This window comes from Branchiostoma floridae, chromosome 5 (assembly GCF_000003815.2).
Source record: "Branchiostoma floridae strain S238N-H82 chromosome 5, Bfl_VNyyK, whole genome shotgun sequence".
Taxonomy (NCBI): Eukaryota; Metazoa; Chordata; class Leptocardii; order Amphioxiformes; family Branchiostomatidae; genus Branchiostoma; species Branchiostoma floridae.
In genome coordinates this window covers 1478311-1505966 of record NC_049983.1, presented here as the reverse complement: position 1 = coordinate 1505966, position 27656 = coordinate 1478311, and the positions used below count along the sequence as shown (strand labels likewise).

Here is a 27656-nt window from a genome sequence, read left to right as displayed (position 1 = left end):
ATGCCATCATCACCAACATGGCTGCCGCAGAACCCCACGCCAGCGCGCGTGCAGTTCGTCCACGTTCCTACCAAGACGAGAGCTATCTGCGCGGGTTTCTTGGAGCTGTGGACGACTTACAGAAGGCTGGGGTACTGCAGGATGTCGTCCTTGAAGTCGAGGGCCGGCGGTTTCCTTGCCATCGGCTTGTTCTGTCCGCGGCCAGCCCCTACTTCAGGGCCATGTTTACAAGTGACATGGCGGAAAGTCGTCAGAAGACGGTTGTTTTACAGGTATGGTTGGCGTGACGTGTGAAACACTGGGAATTTTAAAACTATGTGTGATAGCCATTAAAGATAACATGTAAAAGGAAGGGCATCCATTGTTTACCGAACCCAAACTGTTCAACGTTCCCTTGATGTATCCTCCGTCCCAATGCAGCCCTTCCCACTCACTTATTGTGATGTTTTATTGTGTTAGGGGTTGAAGGTCAACTTTGCGGGCCATTTATGCGTATAGTGAATCTCTATTTTTAACTGTAAAAAGAACTGCTTAAAGTTTTTGTTTTAGTAATAGAGATAGAGTAATAATAGTACTAATGTACGCTTGAATTTCTATGCCTGGAACAGTCTTAGCAAAATGTTGTTCCATACTTCGTTTTCTTGTAATACTCATTGTCACATTGCCAGTTATGTAGCCAAACTCTGCATTTATTTCAGACTTATACTTCATAAGAAACTTTCCCTGAGTCCACAAAACGTGAATTGATGGATGTTATTAGTGCATGTTGTGATACGTATCTTAATCTGTTTCATCGACTGTCTGTTATGTATTTAATCCAGTTCAGATGACCTGCTGTACATGAACCCTCGGGAAGGTACGTACATCACGTGCAGTTATGACTATCTTCCCGATACCACGGCCATGGCAGTCACCACTGATAACGATATTTACAAGCTGGAAAATGATACGGGCGATTTCGATCAGTTGATATTGTTTAAGTACAACCATGCCGAGAATGTGTGGGAACATGCTGGTATGTCCTCGGTATCTGTTTTCCCCGGAGAAAGCTCAGAATTCCTTGTTGAAGTTGAACGGATTTTATATTACGTTACAACTGAGCGCGGAGAAGGCAGAGGATTGGTGCGGATAAGAAAGTACAATCGACCCGAGGACCAGTGGCAGGAGTGTTCACAGTTGCATGTTGAAAGAGCAGTAGATGACAACCTGGTATTGTCCTGTGGTCCTCATCTCTATTTCATCTTGCCGTCACTAATGCATCGCTTCGACCCAAGCCAGGACTGTTGGTGTGGTCGCGCCCCACCGAATAGCTCGTTACTCAAATTTCACAGCTGTTGCCATAGGAACAGAGATTTTCTGCACAGATTTTCACTTCACTCAGACTATGGTGTACGACACGGAGTCAGACTGCTGGCAGAAACTGCAAGCCTGGCCAAACCCAAGAAACCTTAGTGTCAGTCATCTTCCCAGTCTTTTCGCACTGGAGAATCAGCTGCACATTTTGTTGCAAGTCTATGGCAAACAAGGGCCGCGCAACTACCTCGTTTATGTGTATGACAGGTCTGCTGATGCCTGGAGAGACTTGAAGGCCATTCTACCGAATAAGGCGTATTATGCACCAGGTCCCATGTGCCCTGTGGTACGCATGTACCTGCCGTATCTTAAGGGGGCGCAAAAACACATCACGTCTTACTCTTACGCTTTGCAGTGCTAATATGCATGTAAAGACACAGGGAGTACAAGGTACGACTGTACAACAGCTTTCTGTCTTGATCCTTTTTGCACCTATAATGGAAACATTTGTGCTAGTGTCTATACCTTAGAGAAAATTTGCAGAAATGATTTGTTCTTTGTGATATAAAGGAACACCTTTGTACATAAAACTTGATTAATGTCTTTTGTTTGAAAATGTTAACTACGTGTGATTCTACTGGTATATTTGACACATGCCTTTGTGCTATCAAATTGTACGTGCTGATCGTTTAAAGGTAATGTAACTTGTCAACATTTTCTTACAAAGCCAAATGCAAAGTTACAAGAAAATGAAAGTAGTTTACCTTTCTTAATTTTTTTAACAATAAATATTTGCTGGAATTTGTCATCCTTTGTTCCATTGCTCTTTCTGTCTGATAGCTTATTGTACTTTGAAAGAGTCCCTAGATGAAACATTATCATTCTATCGTGATACATCTTATATCAACATGTTGGATTTAATTTCGTGTCGTGCTTTTGACACGCGAAAAATCTTTTTTTTTATGCAACAATGTATTCATGTTGATTGTAATCCGGATAAAAGGTCACAAAAGCCGTTTTGATGCAAAAGGAATACAATATTTTATTATCAAGTCAACACGTTAAACTGCGTGACAGTTTCATGCTCATGCCTCTAAGTTATACCACATAAAAAAAATTAATTGATTCTGTTATAAGCTAAACAGCAAGTAGTTGTAGTTTCAAACCTACAGGGTCATAAAACGACCACCGCCTCCATATTTCAAAATCAGTAATGTTTAGCATCATGCTTACAAAGGAGTATTCAAACAGTTCTAACATTTTATTATTTCACAATGTTACATAGATTCACACCCGGACGATACTGCCAACATGCCAGGCAGTCGTAAAACTGCCGTCTTGTGAGGTTTATTTTCAATACAAAACCTATACTTTAGTTAACGACACATCAACATAAATTGCAGTATAAGTTCCGGCATCCCTCCATCTGGTCCCATTCCTGTATTACTCCGAGTATGTAGCTAAAGGAAACCGAGCGAAAAAATTATCTGGCCCGCAAAGCGTGGTTTTAGGTGGACCATAAATTCCCATTAATAAACCATAACTGATATGAAAAGGAATTTAGATGAAAGCTTGTGTATTACTGGCTCGATCATGCATGAAAGTATCGTGACCCGATCGATCCTCGGACGTTTACGTTTAATTGTCCTGAGTGCTTCGGTCAGGCTCTGGGTAGTGAAGACGACCTCTAGCGGATAGCGGCTAGGTGCATTTTGAAATGTGATAGAAATTGTTATGTGGGCTAGATTTTGTTGATTTTTTTTTGCGTGACAAACGTGTGTGCTTACAATAGACAGCAAAAAATCTCCATATATGCCGTGTTTTAATTGGATTTGCGGACATTGAAGTTGTGTGTTAAAGCATTGAATTCAATATATGGGACGATCTAATTGTGTAATGAGACCAGCATTGTTACCAGGGCAGCCCTTGATAATAGCCTGCGGCTAGTTGGGTAGCCCTGGCTGTATTTATCATACAGCCGAATAAATCAAATCAAATCAAATCTCGACAGATAATGATATTAATCTTACCGCTACAATTTGTGGGTAATCAGAACTTGTCTACCTACCCTTTGACCCTCGGGTCATGTCACATCATCAACATGGCTGCCGCACACCAAGAACCCCACGCCAGCACAGTTCGTCCTCGTTCCTACCAAGACGAGAGCTATCTGTACGGGTTTCTAGGAACTGTAGGCGACTTACAGAAGGCTGGGGTACTGCAGGATGTCGTCCTTGAAGTCGAGGGCCGGCGGTTTCCCTGCCATCGGCTTGTTCTGTCCGCGGCCAGCCCCTACTTCAGGGCCATGTTTACAAGTGACATGGCGGAAAGTCGTCAGAAGACTGTTGTTATACAAGTATGGTTGGCGTTTTGTTTGGTTAGCCTCTACCAGGCTCCGTGGATCGGTAGAATCATTATCCTCACATCGTGGTGAGGAAACGTACTCTTCTGGCCGGCTAACTCCCCTAGCGTACTATAGACTCTATTTGTCCAATTTCTACAATTAGATCACCGATCCACGAAACCTGGTAGAGGCTAACGTTTGGTTAGAATAGAGTGAACCACGTAACTTTTGGAAATGCTACGTATCACAGAGTACATCTAAAACAGGCCAAATCAATTGTAAACGCAAATGTTAGACATATCCCCCGTTATACCCCCCTCCCCACTTACTGACCTTTTTTTTTGTATTTAGGTGTTAAAGGTCAACTTTGCGAGCCAAAATTGTTATGGTAGCAGAACACAGTTTTTCGCCTATGGGGATTTCTATAGTTAAGGACCGCAAGGTGACTCACATCAATGCCGATAAAATCATAGTAGGGTGCAGTTTTCAAGTAGTATGTTGAAGTTGAGGGTTGAATCTACAAAATGACTGAAAAGCAAAAAAAGTTGTCGTTTTTTTTTATTATGAAGCCCACTTTTAAATAGGGCCATGCGGGGCCATACGGAACTGCAGCCGACTCACCCAGGCAGTCAGCTGTAAAGGTCACGCGCATTTATACACCAAATGGACAAACATCAAAACCTTACTCATATCACCTGAAAGTCGACTCCTTATACTACCATATATCAAAGCTCATCCCCCGCTGTATTTCACGTTACGGTGTTTACAGGCGAGTCCAGATTTCGGACGCACTACTTTTTAACCCCTACGTAATAGACCACGGGGGGCGCGGATAAATACTGTGGGCTGCGACCTTATGAGTATGTATTCCTTAATTACCTTCGCCAAGAAGGTTATATTTTGGGTAGCGTTTGTGTGTGTGTGTGTGTATGTTTGTAGGAAAACACCATAACTCAAGAACGCATGAATGGATTGTATTGATATTTGGTATGTGGGTAGGTATTGATGAGACCTAGAAATGATTAGATTTTGGGCCTCCTAGCGGCTTGCTATGGTACTGCAGCAGAACTTTCGGGTTGGATATCTCGAGTTCTGAACATGCTGTGGCTATAATTATTAAGTGGTAGACAGGTCTTGATGCAGAGAGTAAGTGGTATAGGATTGGGCCCCCTAGCGGCTTGTTTTGGAACTGCAGGGCAGGTTTAGTGTCAGACTTTGAAAGGGAATAACTCAAGAAGGGGTTAACGGATTGTTATGATTTTTGGTATGTAGATAGCTTAAGTGATGCTTCATATAATGACATAATGATTATGCAAATTGGTATCTAATTTGCATAATTAATGAGGAAATCGTGTAAACACGCCCAGTTCCATTATAGGTCCATTGCAACATGTGACATTTGTAACTGAGAAACAGAAGAATATTGATAGATACATATTATGCAAAATAATTACCTAATTTGCATAATTAATGAGAAAATGCTATAATGTCATTGTGGTAAATGACGGGAACTTCTTCCTTGTAGCATTTGGAAGCTATGTACGGGTGAACATCATTGAACATCAATTATGCAAATGAGATCCTCATTTGCATAAATTATCAGAAAATGTGACATAAGCCTCCTTTCTTAACATATATTGCGCACGTCTCTTAATTAGTGAAGGAGATGATCAAGTTATATAATTTATGCAAATGAGAGCCTTATTTGCATAATTAATGACAAACACAATTGATAAGCAGTTGTAAAAGATCAAATCATTTGGCGAAGGTATGGGGTCGTTGAAAATTCAGTTGCGCTTAGTTATCAGGAACATATAACTAAATACGCAAATAGCTGTTGTAGATTAAATTGGAGAATGGGATGTGAATTTGGTCCTAAATCAAAGAAGCTGTGATACTGATATATTTCCCTGCTGTATATAATACCCTGATAATGAGATTGTTATATGTGGTAAATGTTTGAACATTGTTATGTTATATTGTTTACATGGTTTGGATGCAGGCATGTTTGGGGAGATCCTGAGTTATATTTACTCAGGAACCCTCCATGTGTCCCTGGACAAAGTGCAGCCCTTGTACCAGGCAGCCGACCTCCTCCAATTGGACTATGTGAGAGACACCTGCAGCAACTACATGGCCATGAACGTGGAGCGCTCCACCTGTGTGGACCTGTACAAGTTTGCTGATGTCTACTCTGTAGACATTGTCCGTAAAGCTTGTCTGCTGGGGATTGCGAGCCAATTTACTGAGGTTAGTCTTCATATTGTGTAAGGCCAGTGTCCAAAATAGCAATTCAATTATGCATCTATGTTGCATACACTGCAATATGGTTCAAAGAACTTTAGAAACTATATGATATGGGAAAGGAAATGTACCCTTCAATGAAGTATGCAATATTTTGAATAAAATGAACCCATCATATCAAATATTATGGGGAAAGGGCGCATTTAAACTAAATCTTTTAAGCATTTTTGGTTTAAAGGTTAGGTGTGACAGTACATCTACATGAAGCAACCCCTATAAAGTTGAGGTCCCGGGCTAAGGGAGTGTGTTACACCGATCGGTAGTTATACCGGCGACGTGGATACAGATAGAAAAAAAGTGCTGGTCGTTTTGAAAAAGACCATATTATATTAATATATGACATATTCATATACATATTGCATGAAAGCACAATATAAAGACACGCTTTTCCGCAGTGCCTTGGTACATGTACATGTAATCTGCATCCACAGTTTTCCTTTACCATCGAGTTTTGCAGCCTGACTGTGAATCAGCTGACTGAGATCATCAGCCATGATGAGCTGGATGTTAAAGAGGAGACAGTAGTGTGGGAGGCTGTGGTGAGATGGGTGCAGCACAGCAGAGAGAACAGGTTTGTGTTAATTCTCTATTGGTGCATATCAAGACAAACTGAGTAAAAAAAGTAAGGAGCTGCTTTGATACCAAGAAATCAGCTGAACACACAACTACCTTGTTCCTACAGACTGCCCAACCTGCCCAGCATGCTCCCTCACATCCGCTTCAACCTGCTGACCTTAGGCGACACTGCAGCTATCTTGGAACACCCTCTGGTCAGGGAGGATCCTGGGAGTTCTGAGGTCATCAGTAATGTGGTACAGAAAGGAAACCCCGATCTGAAACCGAGGCTTGGGATGTTCACGGAAATGGCCCTGCTGCCCAATCAGGCCAGTGGGTCGGTATATATTTATTTGTTTGATTTTTTTTTAACTGAAAAAAATCCTTGTACACTACCATTCCACAGTTTAAGGGCCTGCATGTAATAAATGAAGAGACTACAGAATTTGAAAGAACAGTGCAAGTTGTGATCTAGCCTCATCCCTAAAGAGAGTTATGAGTTTCCAGTCCAGTTTTATTGACAGTTTCTGATATACTTTTTCCTCTCTAGTGCCAATGACGTCATCTTCATGAACCCCCTGGAAAGGAAGTACATCAGCTGTAGTTACAGGAATGAAGACCTTCCAAGTTCCACAGCCATGACAGTCACCAGCGATAACAACATCTACGTCCTGACTCGTGTGCAAGAGAGTAACAATAAGTTGTCCATGTTTAAGTACAACCATGCGGGAAATGTGTGGGAAGATGCTGGTATGTCCTCAGTATCTATGGAATATTCGAGATACAACAGAAAGTACCTTATTGGAGTTAATGGGATTTTATGCTGTCTTTTTGTTGATGTATCCGAAGGCGATATAAGGATGATAAAGTACAACCAGGGCATGGACCAGTGGCAGGAGTGTTCACAGCAAATTGACATTACTGAATACTACGACTACTATGTAGCATTGTCCTGTGGCTCATTCCTTTATTTCCTCACGAGCTCGGAACTGCATCGCTACGACCCGGGCCAGGACCGTTGGAGCAAGCGGACCTCACCAGGGTACATTCCTGAAGTCTGTACTGCCGTTGCCATTGGAACAGAGATTTTCTGCACAGACATGAACTTAACTCAGACCATGGTGTACGACACAGAGTTAGACTGCTGGCAGACACTGCAAGGCTGGCTGAATCCAGGAAACTTTGATATTGATAATGTTCCCAGTCTCTTCGCAATGGGGAACCAACTGCACATCTTCTTAACCTGCTGTAGTGACTCCCAAGAAGGATTCATCAATCTAGTATATGTGTATGACAGGTCTGCTGATACCTGGACAGACATGAGGGCAACCCTGCCTAATACGGAGTATTTTATGTATGGTTCTCATTGCCCTGTGGCACGTATATACCTACCATATCTTAGGGGGGCATAAAACATAAGTCCTGACGCTTTTGTCGTTAGGTAAAGGATGTATAGAGTGCCCGGCAGGGCAGATCGATAACATTTTGTTCAGATCACGGGTTTTGCTGAAAGTCTCAACTATGGGATTTATATTGTAGTGGTAGATTTATAGACATGTTTCCATCTTTGTATTGGTCTTAAATCTAACAGCAGAAATAAATACACTGGCTAAAATCTTAGTTAATTTCCCCTCGTTGTATTTGGTTGGGGCGATTGGGGGAGGGGGTAGTTCCAGCAAACTATAGGATGGTAGCAGACTGAGGCGATATTCATTTACCATTACATTAATTCCTATGTGATTCTAATGGCATTTTCCATATATTTTTTTTTCTGTGATGCCATTACCGTTGTACAAAATGTTTAGGTTTATTGCGTCACAGGTGTGTTATTTACTGTTAACGTTTGTTTGTTTTAAGCCATTTGTAAAGTTAGGCACATCAGATTATAGACATGCATCGCAGATATAATGTATAATTCCAGAATAATGCTTTTTGTATCATTTTTAACAATAAATATTTACTGCTGGAAAGATAGTCGTTATTTTGTTCTATTCTGTCTGACGAACATTTTTACTTTGAAGGGGACATGAACTAATCGTGTCATCATAACTTTTATGAAACACTTTTTTGGAATTTTCTCAAAGTTGAAGGCCTTCTTAGCACAGAAAAATCACTACATTATAAATATATAACTTTATTGCACAACAATTGTACGAGGTACAAAGTATGGCATCTACATAACTACAGTTCTATAGCTTAACTAACTAATACAGGAGTTGTAGTATGGGATGAGCTTCTTACAATCATTGGAAGCTTTTACAATCAGTTGAGGAGTTTCGAATATCCAAACCTTCTTTGATATATTTTCCTATATCTGCCATGCAGGGATTGTCACATGTCATGATGTATTTAAATTTACACTTCAGGTCCATTGAGATAAATCCTTGTGTATAAAATGACAACCTTCTGTATAGAGAATTGCGTATTTCAGAATATTTGGGACATACGATCATAAAGTGATATTCGTCTTCAATTAACTCTGGACAGAATGGACAAACCCTCTGGTCGATAGGGATTTTTTTTAATCTCCCGGTTTCTATATTTAATTTGTGACAGCTAATTCTGAGTTGTGTGATTGCCCTACGAATGTCAAGGCTCTTTATGGTTGAAATGTAATTTTCTTGCTTGTAGTGCTTATTCAATGTAGAAAGAGAGGAGAGTTTAGAATTGGTTCGAATAGAGGAATGCCAATTTTGCACGTATATATCTTGTAAACGTTGTCGTAACTGAGTGTTGATTGTATCTATGTGGTATGATCTCGGGTTCAGCCATATGTGTCCAAAGCCTTGGTAATTTAGGATATTTTTTACGTGGACAATCCAATCATGTTCTCCGAATTATAACATTTACTAGTGGATGCTAACGTTGTGACGTCTGACGTTTCCAAAATAATATCCAGCTGCATGAGTATCTGATTTGGGGTGTTTCTTATTACCTGGATGTGTAACCTTTACCGGCGCACTACATTATCACATGTATTGTGAAACATCTATTTTCAAAAACATTGAAATGCAAAGACGTGCCAAGTAGAATCATGACAAAGTTGAATCATGTTTTAAAAGAAAGATACAAACTGGTGTAATATTGGTTCTTATACAAGCTATCAGCAGGCCCAACATCTGATTGGAATTGGATGTATTCACATACAGACACGTGCCCGCATACTAAATCGAGAAGAAACATTACAGGCATGGGGCATATTTTTTACTACCAAAGCTGATAATAAATAAAGTTTATTGCATATTCTTGCCTGTGGGCTATTTACAGGAAACATGGGAGGTTACAACAATGTAAAAACAATATCACAGGTGTCTAGTCTTGTCTAAAACTATTGAAAGCTCTAGATCCTTGGGTTATTGGGTTCAAGTCCTTTTTCAAAGACAGTGGAAGACGAAAGATGCCACCTTTTCTATTATGTGTGGGTTTTGTGATATTAGAAGGAGAATTGTTTCCTTTTTGTCGGTGAATTTTAAGAAGTATTGACGGAATTTGGTAGAACGGCACGTAAAACAAAACCTTGCAAGTGGTACATATATCTTTGTCAGTGATTTACATCTTATGGTAGTCATTCTTCCATCTCTAGGAAAGGTGTAAGCATTCTAACTGCCACATTATTTGGATTATCAGTGTCTGTCAACACACACTTTGACCCTTGGGTTAATCATCATCATCAACATCGTATTCTGGGTATATGGACATCGAACTATTACATCGACATTATGAGGGTAATCAGTGAATCTCTAGCCGATGTACCCTTTGAGCCCTGCGTCATGTCGTCATCATCAAAATGGCTGCCGCGGACCAAGAAACCCACGTCAGCGCAGTTCGTCCTTGTTCCTACCAAGACGAGAGCTATCTGCACGGCTTTCTTGGAACTGTGGGCGACTTACAGAAAGCTGGGGTACTGCAGGATATCGTCCTTGAAGTCGAGGGCCGGCGGTTTCCTTGCCATCGGCTTGTTCTGTCCGCGGCCAGCCCCTACTTCAGGGCCATGTTTACAAGTGACATGGCGGAAAGTCGTCAGAAGACGGTTGTTTTACAGGTAGGGTTGGTGTAGAGTAGAGTTAGATTAGAGTGAAACAGATAACTTCCAAAGATGCTACGTACAATAGAGAACATATTAAACAGGGGAAATCCATTGTTTACCAAAAAAGAACAAATGTTAAACGTTCCTTTGTCCCTCGATCTCACAATGCCCCCCTCCCCACCTACTGACCTCTGTAAAATCTGGGTCAAAGTTCAACTTTGTGACCACATTATAATGAGTATGTATTTTTTTAACAAAAAAGAATCCTTTACAGTTATTAGAAACAGATGTACCACTAGTAAGAAAGAGTAGTGATTATGTAGATAAAATAACAATTGGATTTGGAGGAAAGTTGACCTTCATAAGGTAATGAATCAATTTTGTGATATATTTTTTTCTTCTTTATACACCCTGATAATTGCACATTATGTGTTAAACGTTTGAGCCATGTTACGATTTCCTGTTTTGCAGGGTGTGGATGCAGGCATGTTTGGGGAGATCCTGAGTTACATCTACTCGGGAACCCTCCATGTGTCCCTGGACAAAGTGCAGCCCCTGTACCAGGCAGCCGACCTCCTCCAACTGGAATATGTGAGAGACACCTGCAGCAGCTACATGGCCATGAATGTGGAGCACTCCACCTGTGTGGACTTGTACAATTTTGCTGATGTTTTTTCCGTGGATTTTGTCCTGAGGCGTTGTGTGGAGTGGATCGATATAAACTTCGCTGAGGTGGGACTGATATTTTGGTAGTCCATCACTTTTATCATCATCAATCTTGAATAAAAGAAGTTTGTCTTGCACTAACTCAAGTAACTTTTGTATGGCTATCAGAAGACCACTCGAAAGGAATATTCCGTAATTTGTTGTGTTAAGTGTTCAATTTTAACGAGCTATATGTTAAGGCTTAACCAACATGTACTCGGCACCTCCACAGTTTTCCTTTAGAGAGGAATTCTGCAGCCTGAGTGTGAATCAGCTGATTGAGATCATCAGCCACGATGAGCTGTGTGTTACAGAGGAGACAACAGTGTGGGAGGCTGTGGTGAGATGGGTGCAGCACAGTAGAGAGGACAGGTAGGTATCATTATTTGGAGTGCGGATTCTCTGTATGACACTCACACATGTCTTAATTTTGGGTTCAATTCCCAACATCCTAGATTTCTTTGCATTGTTGAAAAACTTATAAGATGCAAATACAGCTGTAGACTATGTACCACTATCCTGTACCCTACAGACTGCACCACCTACCCACCATCCTCCCTCACATCCGCTTCAACCTGCTGACCTCAGACGACACGGCAGCCATCCTGGATCACCCCCTGGCCAGAGAAGATCTTGGGAGTTCTGCGGTCATCAGGAATGCGGTACAGAAAGGGAATCCCAACCTGAAGCCGAGGCTTGGGATGACTACAGAGATGGCTGTGCTGTTGAACTATCCCCGTAGGTTAGTTATACATATACTTTTTTATTTGTTCTGACTTTGTACAATGTTAGTCGTGATTAATCCTTGCATAATGTTAGTTAAAAAAGTTAAACCCTTCCCGCGCCAAGGGCGGTGCCCATTTGTGGCGCATATGGCGGTGCCCATCTCTGTTTCATTAGCCCTGGACCACACACAACGCAATCACTACAGCAGAGGGCTAGTCCACTGGTAGTGGTGTGTGTTCAACTTCCATACTCTTTCCCGAATGCTGAGTGCTAAGCAGAGAAAGCAGCATGTACCATTTTTATAGTCTTTGGTATGACTTGGCCGGGATCGAACTCACGACCTTCCGAATGCGAACACTCTAGCCACTAGGCCATTGTACCGTCATTTTGTTCTACTATTAATCTAATTCCTACTAATGCTTTAAAGGATGTTTCTCAAGGAGCTACAAAATAAGATAGAACAGTGCATGTGATTTTAGCCTCATCCCAATAAAAAGATATGAATTATCGCTCCAGGTTTACTGACTGTGTTTTTTAACCCTCTCCAGTTCCGTAATCAAGGAGTTCCTCTTCATGAACCCTCAGGAAGGGAAGTACATCAGCTGCAGTTACGACCTCCCTTATGTCCGTGACATGACAGTCACCAGTGATAACGACATCTATATCCTAGATACTGAGGAATCAGACGAGGAGAATCAGTTGTCTCTGTTTAAGTACAACCATGAACAAAACGTGTGGGAACAAGCAGGTGTGTCCTCCATATCTAAGGGACCAGAAGATGATAATATGTATGAGAGAGGCCTTTATGAAGTTGATGGGATTCTGTATTACACTGCTGTTGATCCTGAAGAAGACAGACCACTGCTGCAGATGAGAAAGTACAACCCGCACACAAACCAGTGGCAGGAGTGTACACAGCTGAGACTTAACACGACTCTAGCGTCGTTTGTAGTATTGTCCTGTGGCCCAAACCTGTATTTCCTCACGGACACGGAAGTGTATTGCTACGACCCGAAACAGGACCGTTGGTTCGAGAGGACCCCACCAACACTCATAACGGATGTCAGCACAGCTGTTGCTATAGGAACGGAAATTTTCTGCTCGGACTTTATATTCACTAAGGCTATGGTGTACGATACAGAGTCAGACCGCTGGCAGGAGCTGAAGGGCTTGCCGAACCTAGAAAACTTTTATGTTGATTATCGGACCATTTTTTTCGTACTGGAGAACCAGCTGCACGTGTTATTAACCTGTACTAGCGACTCTCAGGAAGGCATTATATATCTTGTTTTTGTGTATGACAGGTCTACTGATGCCTGGAGAGACTTGAATGCCAATTTACCGGATAAGACCTATGAAGTGCGTGGTTCTTATTCCCCTGTGGCACGTATATACCTACCATATCTCAAGGGGACATAAAACAAGACAGGGCAAGATTGATTGACTTTGTTTAGTTGTTGAATGGTTGTTTAACTGATTAATTTAGTTTAGATCTTAGGTTTTTGCCAAATGGTCAACAGTGGGATAGATGTACCAGATTTTATACTTTAGTAGAAGTAAAAAGCTTTACAGATTGACAAATTGGCTTCTGTAAAGACAGAACTAATGCTCTGTGTCCTTAAAGCTTCGCAGCAGTAGTTACCAGATACATTTGTTCTGAGTGTATTCCTAGTTAGTAAACTTGGGCATCAATGGTACTATTTGGTGAGGATACGGTTGGTACATGTATGTGAGTCCTATTAAAGCAACTAGGGTGGTACACAGGCAAAGGTAATTCCACGTGTATGTTACATTATTATGTGTGGCGTGCTTAACATTGTATTTGTTACTCACCTTACATTTATGGTTGCATGATTCACTCACAGTAGATTCAGCCCAGTTTATATACATATTCCATGCAAAAATGTAACTGCAATATCCTTTTTTAAAACTTTAAATGTTAACTGGTTGAAAGAAAGAGCCGTCGTTTTGTGAAATGCTATTGTGTTTAATGGTCCGATGTACTCTGAAGAAATTCACAGATAAAGCATACATACGCCAAAAAGTATAATTACTCAAGCAACTGGATATGGTTCTGGAAAGGGGCAGACGTTTCAATTACCATCCACTAGTTTTCGCCATCGACACTGAGGAGATCTTGTTAGAGATTTTATATATCCTAGCTATAAATTGATATGCAAAGGAGATCTAGTTGGAGAACAGGTTTATCCTAACTATGAATCAATATTCAAAAATGTGTGGAAGACAATTTTTAAAGGTCCAAAAGCTACCAAGGTAAGACAAGTTAAGACTACGTTAAAACATACAGAAACTGAAAATGTCTTTACCAGTAATCCCCAAGAAATTTTAGAAAAACAATATGAATTTTACTCTTCTCTATACTTCTTTGAAGAGCCCCCAATGCCCCTATCCTCAGGAAACATAACACTTTTTTCCCTGCACAATATGATAAAAAAAACTATCCACTGAATAGCAACTGGCTTGTGAAGGACAGATGAAGAACTGCAAAAAGCTATCAACACTTTCTCAAACTCTAAATCTCCTAGGCTAGATGGTATCCCAGTGGAAGTTTAAAAACATTTTTGGTGGCATCCGTCTGTCTCGGAAGACAATGGTAGGCAGACAAGGTGGGTTTAAAGCGACCCGTCTGCTTGGCCTGCACTTTTAAGGTTTTTAAGGTGAAGGAGGGGTGTGCACTTCCTTCTCCACCCTCTAGTCCACTGGCGCAAGTCCTAAAGGGGCAACTGTATGCAACATGTAAGACGGCCCCAGCAGATGCAGGTTTGTTGTTTGGAGTTTCCGTCTCCTATGAGGACTTCCGATCAAGGAAGCAAGGGGTTCCTCCTACCCCTGACTCGCGTGTCATGGCGGGTGCGTCATGCCCGAACATGCCCCTATGGACTGTCACTGCCACAAAGGCTTGCCACTGCCACTAGCCGCAGCTACTCATTCACACTTGAGTTAAGTGAGGAAAGTCGTGTAAAGTGCCTTTCCCAAGGGCGCAAGATCGGTGACACCGCAGCCGGATTTGAACTCAGGACCAATGTGCTGCCGATTGCGCCACGCGATCTCACGCATTTCTACTCTGTATTCAAAACCCCCATGTCACATTGTTTTAATTTCTAACTTTCACAAGGTTATGTGTCCAATTCACAAAAGTAAGGCATTATCTCTTTATTGTTGAAGGAAGGGAAAGAAGGTCAACACAAAGATCCCACCAATCTAGATAATTGGAGGCCTTTAACATTGTTGTGTTGTGATGTTAGAATCCTTTCAAAATGCTTAGCCATTAGAGTTATAACTGATATTGTTGATAAAGACCAAACAGGGTTTGTAAAGGCGAGATTTATTGGGGACAATATAAGACGGATATTAGACTTAATTGAATATTATGAAAAAGAAGAAAAACAGGCTTAACTTTTATTTCAGATGACGAAAAAGCTTTTGATACCATAAGGTGGGGAAAACTTCTGTCTACAAAGTGTCCGTTGTGTAAAGGACACCAGTCCTTGCGTCATGTCCTGAATGCGTGCCCTGTGGCACTGACGAAAAGTTACAATTGGCGCCACAATAGCGTGCTGAAGGAACTGGTAACTACTCTGCAGCGCTGGCATTCTGCACTGGAGACGTCAGCATTTACAATAAGATGCGACCTTAGCCCTGATGTCATAGAGGGCGGGACACACACAACAGTACCCCAAGACATCCTCCCTACATCTCTCGTGCCGGACATTACTGTTCAAAACACAGCCGAACAGAAGTTAACTCTTATCGAACTGACTGTTCCATTTGAGCAAAATGCCCAGGCTGCTGAAGATAGAACACTTGCCAAATATGAACAGCTTAGGGAAGAGTTAAACTCGCATAGCGACTATAGTGCTACTGTAGTTACGATAGAGGTTGGTAGCAGGGGGTGGGTGAACAGTGACAATGTCAAAAAGCTGAAATCTTTATGTCCTGTACGTAAGAAAGACAGTGAGGTGAGAGAGTTAAAGCGCCGGTTAGGACACTGTGCCTTCTTCACATCGTACGCAATATACTGTGCAAGGAACAACCCTGTATGGGAGTCACCGTCCGGGCTGTTTTCCAGCCGATGATATCATAATATTTTACACGTGATCACTTGTGCAATTTATGTCTAGTTTATGATGACATCTGTGCAATACTAAGAAGCGACGTATACAATTGAAATGTTGAAAGGCCAAAGCATAGTACCACTTTTTTAACCTTGCGCCCTGCAGATCCTTGTCTATCTGACTAAGGGGTTGTCCGAGGTGTATTTTTTAGCCTTCATCTTGTGTATATTCGTGTTTTTAAACGTGTCCTTTTTTAAAATGTTAGTGAGTGAATTAAAGATGATGTTGTACAAAAATTTCCTAATCATTTTGGACAACAATTCATTGCCTGGGGTAGGGTTTTATATAGTAACATAAGTTCAGACATCAATATTGGTTAGATATCTAGATCATTTACCTTACACCGTGGAGTAAGACAAGGATGCCCTAATTTATTTACCATCGCAATTGAAATGTTGGCCATTAAAATTCGTAGGAATCATGATATATCCGGAGTCGACGGAAGAATCTACAAAAATTTTCAGTATGCTGATGACTTCGATTTTCCATTTGCTCCTGATATATCTTCCTTTTATGCCCTTCTGGGAGATTTTGATTCCCATTCTCATATATCTAGCCTTTTATTAAATTTTGATAAATGCAAGAATTTAAGGATAGGAACTCTGAAAAACGCAAATTTTGTATTACCCTCAGGCCTTCCTAATGCGTGGGTAGACGGTGGCATAGAGATATTAGGTATTTTATCTCTGTAGACTTAACCAAATGTTGTGACTCAAAATTTTGACTCTCGTCTAGGCATGGAAAAGCTTTAGTACTCATTTAATCCTTTTACTTGATCGATCTCTCTCTGCCTGATCAATCTGACATACAGTGTGTCAAATAATTATCCCTGTTTATCTGTGAAAATTGCAAATTCACATCGTTTGTATCTTGTTAAGGTTTCGTTTTCTTTCTTAGCACGAGAATAAGCAGCAGACTGGATTCTCGTCACCGCTGTCCAGCCGTCCTCTGCCATCTGCTGTAAAACATTACAGCTGCAACTGAACAGCTGCAGTTCCGTCAGCAGGCGCCAGGAGCCGGTTCTATTGATGTTATCACGAGTATCCAGTTTATCCTTGTCGAGTGAAAGTGAGCCATCACCTTGATGAAATAGTTCCGTAGCAGAAAAATAAATTAAACTTTCAGTAATCACTTAAGGAATTGAAACTTAGTTTTCTCTTATTATTTGCTTGGTAAGAACAGCTTTTTGTCAAGTTGCCTAATGACATCAGTCGAAATTAAAAACTCTGCGTTATGTACGCACTTGTGATTGGTACATAAATTAGCAGACGCAATAATTCCAACTCCACTCAAATTAGTGGCCAGTAGACGTATTTTATGTCAGATGTATGTTGTGTCAGAATTGTTGAATTTACAATGACAATTGAACAAACAGTCGTCGTCATTTCTTTCATGTAAACAACGAAATGTAAGGTAACACTTTCAGTGCGCGTTGAAAATTACATTTCCATATCTTTAGGCCATGTTGATATGATGATATAGGTATCATTCTGCGCGAACCCCAAATCTTATGCGAGCGTAAGAATAAAAAGGTTTCAAAAAATGTTCGACAAAAAGGTGCATTCACTATGAAATCTATGTAGTCAGGGAGGTTGAAAAATGAGTATAAAAAAGAGTAGGGTATACTAAATAATAGAATTTTCTATTATGCTCATTCGCATCTGCATCTCCTTCTTTGACGTTGATGCACACACGAAGTTCAACAATATAATAAAATCAACATTGTCTTATGTTATAACATGTGATAAGGTACTCCGGTACCATTAGAAAAGTTTACAATGCTGATGTTTCATCTTGGACATCGGGCTGCCGTTCGCATAAAATAAAATGCTATTAAACAACAGGAGCCAGATTTTGCATCAAATTTATCTGTACTATTCTTACATAAAGTTGCCAAAATAAAATTTCCTTTATTCTACTCTGTCAAATTACAAGATAACAACATTCTTTAATCCTTTAATAGCGTTCACCTTATTGGTAGATGTAATATAAGTTAGACAATATACTGCATTTAATATAAATGCTTGTCAATGCTACAATGTGCTGTATAGATCGAGCTCAGATCAATCTGCTTGTGGTATATCGCTAGTCACTAGTCGGCCCCCGGAGGGGACGGGGTAAGTATATCAGTCATCGGTCAGTTGCAGATGCAGAACACAGCAGATGGTGATGGCAAAAATGACGTATCCTGGTGCAATATCCGTGGCCCTGTCATGGTAAGCAATGAACATGCAAACCGGCCAAATACGCCACAGATACTGTCAATCTGAATAGTTTTAATGCATCTAAGACCCTTCTCTCTACAGCCAAATACTTGCATGGTGTTGTACATAGAAAGAAGTATAAAACATGTCTGTATGGCTTGACTTGTCTGACTTGTTCTGTATTTCACACAACAGGACAAAATCACATGTTATGGATGAGTTCTACAATGCCTATGTTATTACACAAAGCATGACATGCAGTATTTGATGTTAATTCGTGTGACTCATGTATTATAACATCCTGCTCAGATACATGTATATTATAGTAAATACGGTACACACACCTCTGTCCCTGATGCTACCATCCACTGTCTGACAAACACCAGTCTTCAGCTGACTCATGAAAAGAGAGTATAGGCATTGTACAATCAACAATATATTGTTATATGTACTGATTGAGAGAAGTATGATAGGAAATGTTTCAGAATAATAGATATAACACTGATGCCAACATTCAAATATACTAGCGAAAATTCTAGCTTGAAGATTGACTGGGGTTTTGCCAATCTAATATCTTGGAATTTCTCATTTCTATTCCAAATACACGCAATGCCAATGCAACTAAATTCTTCTTCTTCTTCTTCTTCTTCCGATATTGTCCAACTGCCAAGGGATTGGCAATAATTGACAAGTCGGGTCAAAGGTCGCCACTGTTCATTAGGCTAGATAGAAGATGGAGTACGGGTCAGCTTTGAGGTAAAAGTGGTCAAGGACGGGGATTCGATGATGTCTTTGGGCAGAGTGTTCCATTCGCGGATAGTCCGCGGGAAGAATGACTGTAGTTAGTACGGCAGGGAATGTGTTGGAGTTGTTGGTTATGGCCTCTCCGGCTTCTGTACACGTTGTTGTAGGGCAGGGGCTTTAAGGCTACGCATCGCACACTTGCTAGGTTGTGGACAATCTTGTACATCATCGCCAGTCTGGTGTGGCGGCGCCGATCTTGAAGAGAAGCCCACTGAAGTTGGTTTAGCATGTCAGAGACACTAGAGGTGTTTCTGTGTCGGGTCTGTACAAAACGCGCAGCCCTGCGCTGGATCTTTTCTAACTTGCTAATGTCACGGCTGGTGTGGGGATCCCAGACGGAGCTGGCGTACTCCACAACTGGACGGACCAGTGCTTTGTACGCCAGCTCCTTGGTCTTGCTGGAGCAGACTCGTAAGTTGCGTCTTAGGAAGCCCAACATTCTATTTGTCTTTGAGTAGGTGTTCTCAATATGTGTGCCCCAGGAAAGGTCGGTCTGCAGTGTAAGTCCAAGGTACTTGGCTGTGGGAACTCTTTCAATTTGTAACACCCATCCAATACAATTTATCAATAACTGTTATAGACTTAATATCTATGTCCCAACTTTTGAATATTATCTAAAATTATATTATGACAATTCGAGTAAATCAACAAGTGTCATATTTTACTGGCTCGTATCCGTCCTCATCACTGCCTCCCTGTGGAGTATCAGCACCATGGACAGCTGCTGGCCGACCCTGGTCAGCAGCCGGGGGACATTATAGGTTTCTCGGGGGGGGGGGGGGAGGTATAACCTCTGAATAAAAAGACTCTCTTTACACAACCATTGCTTTAATCATACCGACGTTTCGGTGTTAGTTGTGTTAAGCAATGACTGTGTAAAAAAAAGTTTCTTCATATAGTGATGACTGATGTACCAGCCTGATGAAACTATTCATTAAGGTATGACCTCATCGTCATCTTCGAACCTGCGAAGCTGCTCTATGTGGCCTGTACCCGTTTGTAGACTCTTTGAAGGTGTGATTACGTAATTTCATACTCTTCGTCTGTCCCTATTGCACCACACCTTCTCTGGTCATGAATACCGACTGTGAAAGTCGCTGGGAGGCAGCTCAACAGCAGACACTTGAGGCGACCACACAAGCGTCACTCCTACGTCTATAGAACTAGTTTCGAATTCACATACGACGACACTCCTAGGCCGTATAGCGCCCACGGCGTCGTCATTGGTTAAAAAGTTTGCAGTGCGTTGGCAGAACCCCAAGACTTGTCTGCCACTTGCAGAAAAACAACAGCCATTCGCCCTGCGTCATATCCCGCTGATTCTTCCATATAAGGGCAAGCGCTTTAGGGCTTAACCCAGACTAATCGTGGTATCTTCTTCTCTATTCATGATTCTTAGACGTTGGCTGTCGTAGACTGTGTACTCTTTGTCACAGTTCAGTAGACATATACGAGCAACCAATGCCTATCCGGACCCCTTCCTCCGGCCCCGGTAGCGGCCAAACCAGCGGGCCGCCGGCCCAACCCCCTCCTGTCTATCAGGGTGGTTCCCACAGACGTGTCCGTTTTGATAAGGGTGCTGACAAATGGCAAGAAGACCGAGAATCGTCTACAGACACGTGCGAAGAAGCCGTGAAACGTTCCGCCACGTACACGTCTGCAGGTAGCTGACTTTTTTGCCGTTTGCTTCTCAGTTTTACGAACACTAATTCGTTTGTGCAATAAGAAGGTTTTCCGAAGGGAAGGTATATAATTTATTTAAGGTTTGTTATTCAACTTGCTTCTTATCGTCTGAAAAAAAATGTGGTGATGGCAGACAAATATTTACCAAATAAATGTTAATAAAGTATAAATAAGATCTGACATGTAAGCCTATACGGTTGCTCAGAAATTAGAGCACAGAGAAACAGAGCGAGCTAACGGGGGCTGCCCTAAGATGTTACGCTTTTTTACGCGCTCGAACTCACGGCGCTCCGTCACTAGTTGCCAAAGAGGGGTCAAATTTTGATCAATAAATTTTTAAGACATTTATCTAAAGAACATACTTGGATAAGGAATGCATTTATACAGTTCATGAACCGTTCACCCTCCGCGTTTCAACTGGCAAACACCGAAGACGTTATCGTGAATATAACTTACGATTTTGTGCTGAGTTAGACAGTCCTTCGCCGCAACGCACCATCTTCTGTATCTATATGTAGCCGGTATAACCTCCCTTCGGCGTAACACACGATTTTCTGTATCTGTATCTATATGTAGCCGGTATAACCAAGGGGGTTGGTATAACCGCTTAGCAGTCACAGGCTGGCAAGTGGTTATATTACAATGAACGACCAGCCACACCTAACTTTCACATATGTTTTTTTTTTACTATCAAAATAAGATGCCCCTAGTGTGCTTGGTGATAACGAATTCCGCTCTACGATATTTCTGGAAAAAGACATTGTTGAACAGATCAATCGTAGGTTGCTAACATTGTTACTTGAGAGCATGACTGTTTCTTTCTTTGAGCTGGCATTAGATTCTTATGTGTCAATACGTCAACCACTTGACTGGTTGTTTGTACATCATGCAAAGTCTTGGCATTTTTCTTTAATTCAAAAGAAAGACCTATTTTTTTCAAAACTTCTGTAAAATTCTTGTGAACCATGAGTTTGAACGAATTTTGTAATTGTAGTTGTACTTTGTCAGGACGACCCGGACGGCCAGGAGAAAAGGGAGCCATTTATTTTGCCAATTTGGGGGGGGGGGGGGGGCTTGTTGTTGGTCCTTGTAAGAGGCCAAATTGAGAACGTTTTGTACGCTACCCTCCGTTGCAGTCTTCGACCGAGGTTGTTTTTTATTGGGGGGGGGGGGGGGCATTGTTCACGATTTTCATCGTTGGCTTGGTTCTCTTGTGCCGGAAGGGGGGTTTGCCGAGGAAGGGGGTTTACCGTTAAAGGGATTTTGTCATGGAAGGGGGTTTACCGTTGAAGGGATTTTGCCGTGGAACGGTGTTTCTCCTGTATTTAAATGTAATCGCCCTGGTATACGACTGTTACATTTCAGTCTGTAAATTTTCCTCCAGACACCACACCCATGCAGCAGCCTTAGACTGATTTGCAGGCACGTGCCGGGTCCTGCATTTGATTTTATTCAATAGTTTTAAGTTATACAGTTAAGCTGTTTTTCATTCAAATCGTCGGCACCAACTGATATTACAACACGCAGTCAAACAAGTTTAGAAAGACCTGGGTTATCTAGGTCAGAGGCAACACTAAGACAAAGTTATTACGTCATTTTTTTAAATGTTTATTTTTTTTGCTTTTACAATGGCTTTAATGACATGCATAAAATGCAGCTTGTTTTAGTTGTATGAATTATGTGGTCTTCTTTGAAACGAAGATATCTTTTGGTAAACTTAGTCGCCTTATCATTTTGTAATATTTGCCAGACGCCACATCCACGCAGCAGCCTCAGACTGATTGGCAGGCACGTGCTGACGCCGCTGCGAGCATACCCAACCCTATGTACGCCTCTACATTAGGTAAAACTTATTAATTAAAGTCTTCTTACGGCGCCCTGTTCTTGTCAATTTTGTTGTTCTCGCTTTGATTTTAAGCTGACTGTTGCAATTAGGAACCTTTTTTTTAACCTATGATACACTTCATGCTTTAAGAACGATTTCCCTGTCTTATGATGTCTTAAAGCAGCCCCTAAAAACCGGACGAAATGTGTCAGCCGATGCAGGAAAGTTTGGCACATTTTGGGCCCTTTGGTTGCCGTGTGCAATGCTGTACTATTGTCCTATTTTGCAGGTCAGTTGTTTCTTGTTTTTGTATTTCTTGAATGTGGTTTAATAAAGCTTGTAACATGCTGTTGAAATTACATGTATCTTGCATCTTTGCTCTAGTATCATGCTCTAGCATCATGCAAAGTTTCGCGACCGCTATTTTCTCTTTTGTTGCTGAACACAGCCACTGCCTTCAAGGAGATGGGAAAGTTGCAAGCACGTGTGCAGGAGCTGGAAGGTAAGTGTGATGCAGTTTGAAATAAGAAGATATATAACTTAAACCTATCCAGACTGTTTTTTTTTTGCATACTCTGGTGGGGGGGTCTCTTTCACCCTTCCCCCTTTGTAATTTAAAACGGCTTACTATTTAAAACGGATCACCAAATTTGCAGGGAGTGATTTGTTAATTGCTGCCAACAATATTCTAGGAAAAGTCACTAAGTTTGGTTGTCCTATAGTTAGCACAAGTCGTTAAGGAGTTATACGACGTCAGAGTTGGCGCAGGCACTTTTAGTAACAAGTCTGGATAGGTTTAATAGCAGGAAACCTGGAAAATTTGTGAATTGAAACTCTGTGTTATGTTTTATGCTCTTTGCCATGCATTTCATTCTTTGTAGGCTTTGTAACGGTACTTGTTTATGAGCATCGCAACTCAATAATTGCATTGTTCTAACATTTGGAATGTGATTTGATCTTGACTAGACATATTATAACATCACGTTAAGAAAATCTGCATTTTGGAGATTCCTTCCAAGCTTAGGACCGCAGATGCTCATTATAAATGTGCCTGGGTCCTACGTATACGTTGAGTTGAGTTTATTGAGTTAATGTGATAGACTCTTTGGTGGATGCAAAAGGAGGCACAGATGCATATGGTATGTCTGGGTCTTCTTGGGAGGTTTATTCTGTCTTTCATAAGACAAAACTCTGGATCTCGAGCTTCGTGTGTCATCTGGACATCCTGGAGTAAAGGGATACATGGGCCCAGCTGGACATCCGGGAGAAAAGGGAGCCATGGGGCTAGCTGGCCCTATGTCTGCTGGGCAACCCGGACCTCCAGGAGAAAAGGGAGCCATGGGGCCAGCTCGTCCTGTGGGAAAGGACGGGCCGCCCGGTCCAGTCGGGCCCGGGGGGCTGAAGGAACCCGTCGAGCCTCCCGGTCCAATAGGGATGCTGCAGTCTCCAAGCCCTGCCGGACGGGCTGAATATGCATGTGAGATACTCATTCCAGCACGTGTTGAAAGCTGCTTTGTGATTCTTCTTACCTTTAATTTCTCTGACATCTTGTGGTATGCTTGCTGTATACAGTCGTCTCTTTTTTATGTGTATTTAAAGATAAGTAAAAAAAATAATGATTTAGGACAAAAGTGAGATAACAGTTTTTCATGCAATAACATTAGACTGCAACACACGATGTAAAATGATCTTTTCGCCTGTGGTAGGTGCCAATGTCGCCCTGGGGAAGCCAGCGTTCCAAACCAGCACACATAAGAGCGGGCCTGCCAGACATGCCGTAGACGGGAGAACCGATACCGACTGGCACGATGGTTCCTGTTCACACACCGATGCCCATGGAGAGGCTGGCCCCACCTGGTGGGTGGATCTCGGACAGTCGTATGTAGTTAATAGGTAAGTAGATATCCGTGTACAGCATGGTTATTCTTTCTTTATGACAATGATACAACTCATTACACGGGTCTGCCTAGGCAGCTTTTATGCTGGTAGCGGCAGACCCACAGATATGCAGACGAACAAACATCGACGGTCGACGTGATCACACATATTTACGGTATATATGCAAAACGAAGTTTGGTTTGGTTTGGTTTGATGCAGATCTCAATTAGTGACTATTACTGATATGTCACTATTCCTCCTGGAGTTCGGGTGATTTATAGAGAATCACCAATTCTAGACGGAAGGATTTGCACCATCGCACACCGCACCGTCGCACGTGTGGGGTTTCTTTAATATGCTTGGGTGTGGCTCTTCCCAAACACGGGACCTCCATTTAACGTCCTATCCGAGGGACGGCCCTAGCAGAAGCTAGGTACTCATTTTTACCTGAGTAAGGTGAAGAAAGCCGTGTAAATAAATTAATTGCCTTTCCCAAGGGCACAAGATCGGTAACACGGCAGGGTTCGAGCTCGAGACACTCAGTCGCGAGACAAGCACGCTGCTGATGCACCATACGATCTCAGTGTACTGATTAACGCACAAAAACAACACAGACATGTAGTACCTCTGCAAAAGCATCGCATGGTCATCGTGGCCTCTTTTCTGTTATTTTTACCTATAGCTATCGAGCAAATCATGAAGAATCATGTCTGTAGTAGCCAACATTGATTGTTCACTATAGACCTGCCTATAGACGGATTTGACTAAATGTTTGTGTGTGTGCGTAAATCAGCATGCTCAATCAAGTCAATCAATACTTTACAAAGGAAAAGCTCAAGATACAAGTCCCAATGACGTTGGTAAGGATAGTGCTTGTGGATCCATCAAAATGTAAACACATCTTATGTTAAGTCATAGGTACGTTCATCTGAACGTACGTTGCGTATACAATTTTAAGTGTCACAGTTATATTTTCAATATCAACAGATTGTTCATCGTTAACCGCCAGGACTGTTGCTCTGAACGACTGAACCCCTTCAACATCCACATCGGGAATTCCGACCAGGTCAGCACGAACCCCAAGTGTGGAGGTGACCATCACATCGCCCTGAACCAGCCGTCCATTTCCGTCTCATGTCCCGGGATGCGGGGACGCTATGTGGCCGTCCGTCTTCCTGGAACAAGAATCCTGACCCTATGCGAAGTCCTAGTATTTACTGGTTGGCCTGTACTACATTTAGTTTACATGTTTATGACACGATGTTTCCATATCAACAAAACCGGCCTTATGAATAATACCCACACAACCCTTAACACAACCTTATTATTTTCGAGTCAAAATATCTTATCGAAAAGTGTACCATAAACAAGCGCAAATACGTTTGCGATGTCACAACGGTAGCTAGCTATTGTTTACTGTAAGATAACACCTTATGCATGTAATTCGCCGTCAGTGTTAATTATCGTATTACAAAGTACTGACTGTGAGTTATCACTCTTACATTTTCCAACCTAAACGCGGTCAGTTTATGCAAAAGTTACTCAAGCAACTGGATATGATTTTGAAAACGGTCAGACGTTTCAGATAGCATCCACTATCTTTCGTTAGTGATACTGAAGTCATCTGGAAGAGACAGGTCTTTTATACCCTAACTATGCATGAAAACTATTCTAAAAACGGATATATCACATGCTTCGTGAGTTAAGGATAGCGTTTCTCTTTTCAGCACGAGAATAAGCGGCATGCCGGGTTACCACCAGCACTGTAAATCATTTCTCTGCCAACCACTGTAAACCATCACAGCTACAACTGGGCAGCTGCAATTTCGTCAGCGGGCGCCAGGAGGCGGTTCTACCGATGTTATCACGAGTTCTCTGCAGAACTCCTTGTCTGGTGATAATCTAGCACAGAATAAGTTATGAAAGAGAATTCCCACCACCTAAGCTTTTTGAAGCAGTTCAGTAAGAGAAAAACTTTAGTAATTATTTAGAGGATTTAAGCGGATCTATCCTGTTATTTGCCAGGGGCAGCATTTTTGTCAAATCTTATAAAATCCGTCCTGTTAACGTTGCTTGATTACTTCAGTCCAACTCAAAAACAATGTTATGTAGTCCCTTGGTACGGAAATGGTACGGATTTTTGGATTCGCTCTGACTTTAAACAAGTGCTTTTGAAAATAGGTGCCATTTTCGACTCGTAAGGAAATCATTATTTATGACCTTTCACGCTTCACGGTGAAAATGGTGAAAAATTAAAAGATGTGATGTTTAGATTGTGCGTAGTAACCGCTGGCTCAATTCTTTTCTCGTACGCGTTTAGCAAGCGACGTTTGATTGAGCCAGATTCTCATAGTGAGCAAAAACGCCTTTGTGGATGTGATTATCGTAGAAGATTGTATAATTCATTTATATCGTTTGAGAAGTTAAAATCTTTTTATCTGTTAACCAGCCCAAGGCTTTCACTCGTGGATGGAGATTCCCCTGAGTAATGAATTAAGCAATGATAAAGCATGTAACTGTATGGTGCAAGTTATCTTAGTAAGTCTTCTCAAGGGGTAGGTATAGCATTCTGAATGTTATATGAGTTTTGTATGTTTGTCTTTTATTGGCATGTAAATTAAAGTAATTATCCTGCAGCTTAACATATGGCTGGTATAGAATTAATTGATTGTGTAAGTAAAAAACACGGCTTCCGTCTGAAGGAGGTAGGAACTGTAGTGGATGACCCTGCTGTCCGGTATGCTGCCGAATTTTGCTCCTGATAAGTATTTGCCCCAACACTGTTAAGGGGTTTCCAGTATACCTGATGGGAGAAAAGTGCGTCATACTTTATTAAGACCATATGATGGTAATTTCCAGAAAACCAGACGTCTGCGGGGATTTGAGGAGGAGAGGTCTTGCACATGATTAAGGGTGGCCACGTTCTTGTCTTTAACAAAGTTATACCTACATATCTGTTACATAGTGACGCTACATAGTATATCAAGTCTAAAATGCAGTGTCGTAACATAATCAGTGTAAGTAAGACTTAATATGAAGAATTGAATATTGACCAAGAAACATGTAACAAAGATATGCTTTGCACGTTTTAGAAACATTTTAGTTTTATTGATCCCATCTTTACATGCCATATGGTCAGATCATTGTTTGCTTATTATAATGAGCTTGAATG

At 41.5% G+C, this 27656-nt stretch overlaps 2 protein-coding genes across 2 annotated transcripts; both read left to right on the top strand.

Moving 5' to 3' along the window:
• On the top strand, window positions 1-8466 carry LOC118415471 (kelch repeat and BTB domain-containing protein 8-like). Its single transcript, XM_035820125.1, has 6 exons — window positions 1-131; window positions 822-1015; window positions 5640-5887; window positions 6373-6512; window positions 6624-6833; window positions 7047-8466. Exons 1-6 carry the CDS (start codon window positions 1-3, stop codon window positions 7906-7908), a joined length of 1785 nt encoding a protein of 594 aa, XP_035676018.1. The 3' UTR covers window positions 7909-8466.
• Window positions 8467-10283: 1817 nt separating this feature from the next.
• On the top strand, window positions 10284-13998 carry LOC118415470 (kelch repeat and BTB domain-containing protein 2-like). Its single transcript, XM_035820124.1, has 5 exons — window positions 10284-10319; window positions 10995-11255; window positions 11461-11600; window positions 11761-11970; window positions 12503-13998. Exons 1-5 carry the CDS (start codon window positions 10284-10286, stop codon window positions 13371-13373), a joined length of 1518 nt encoding a protein of 505 aa, XP_035676017.1. The 3' UTR covers window positions 13374-13998.
• The last annotated feature ends 13658 nt before the right edge of the window (window positions 13999-27656 follow it).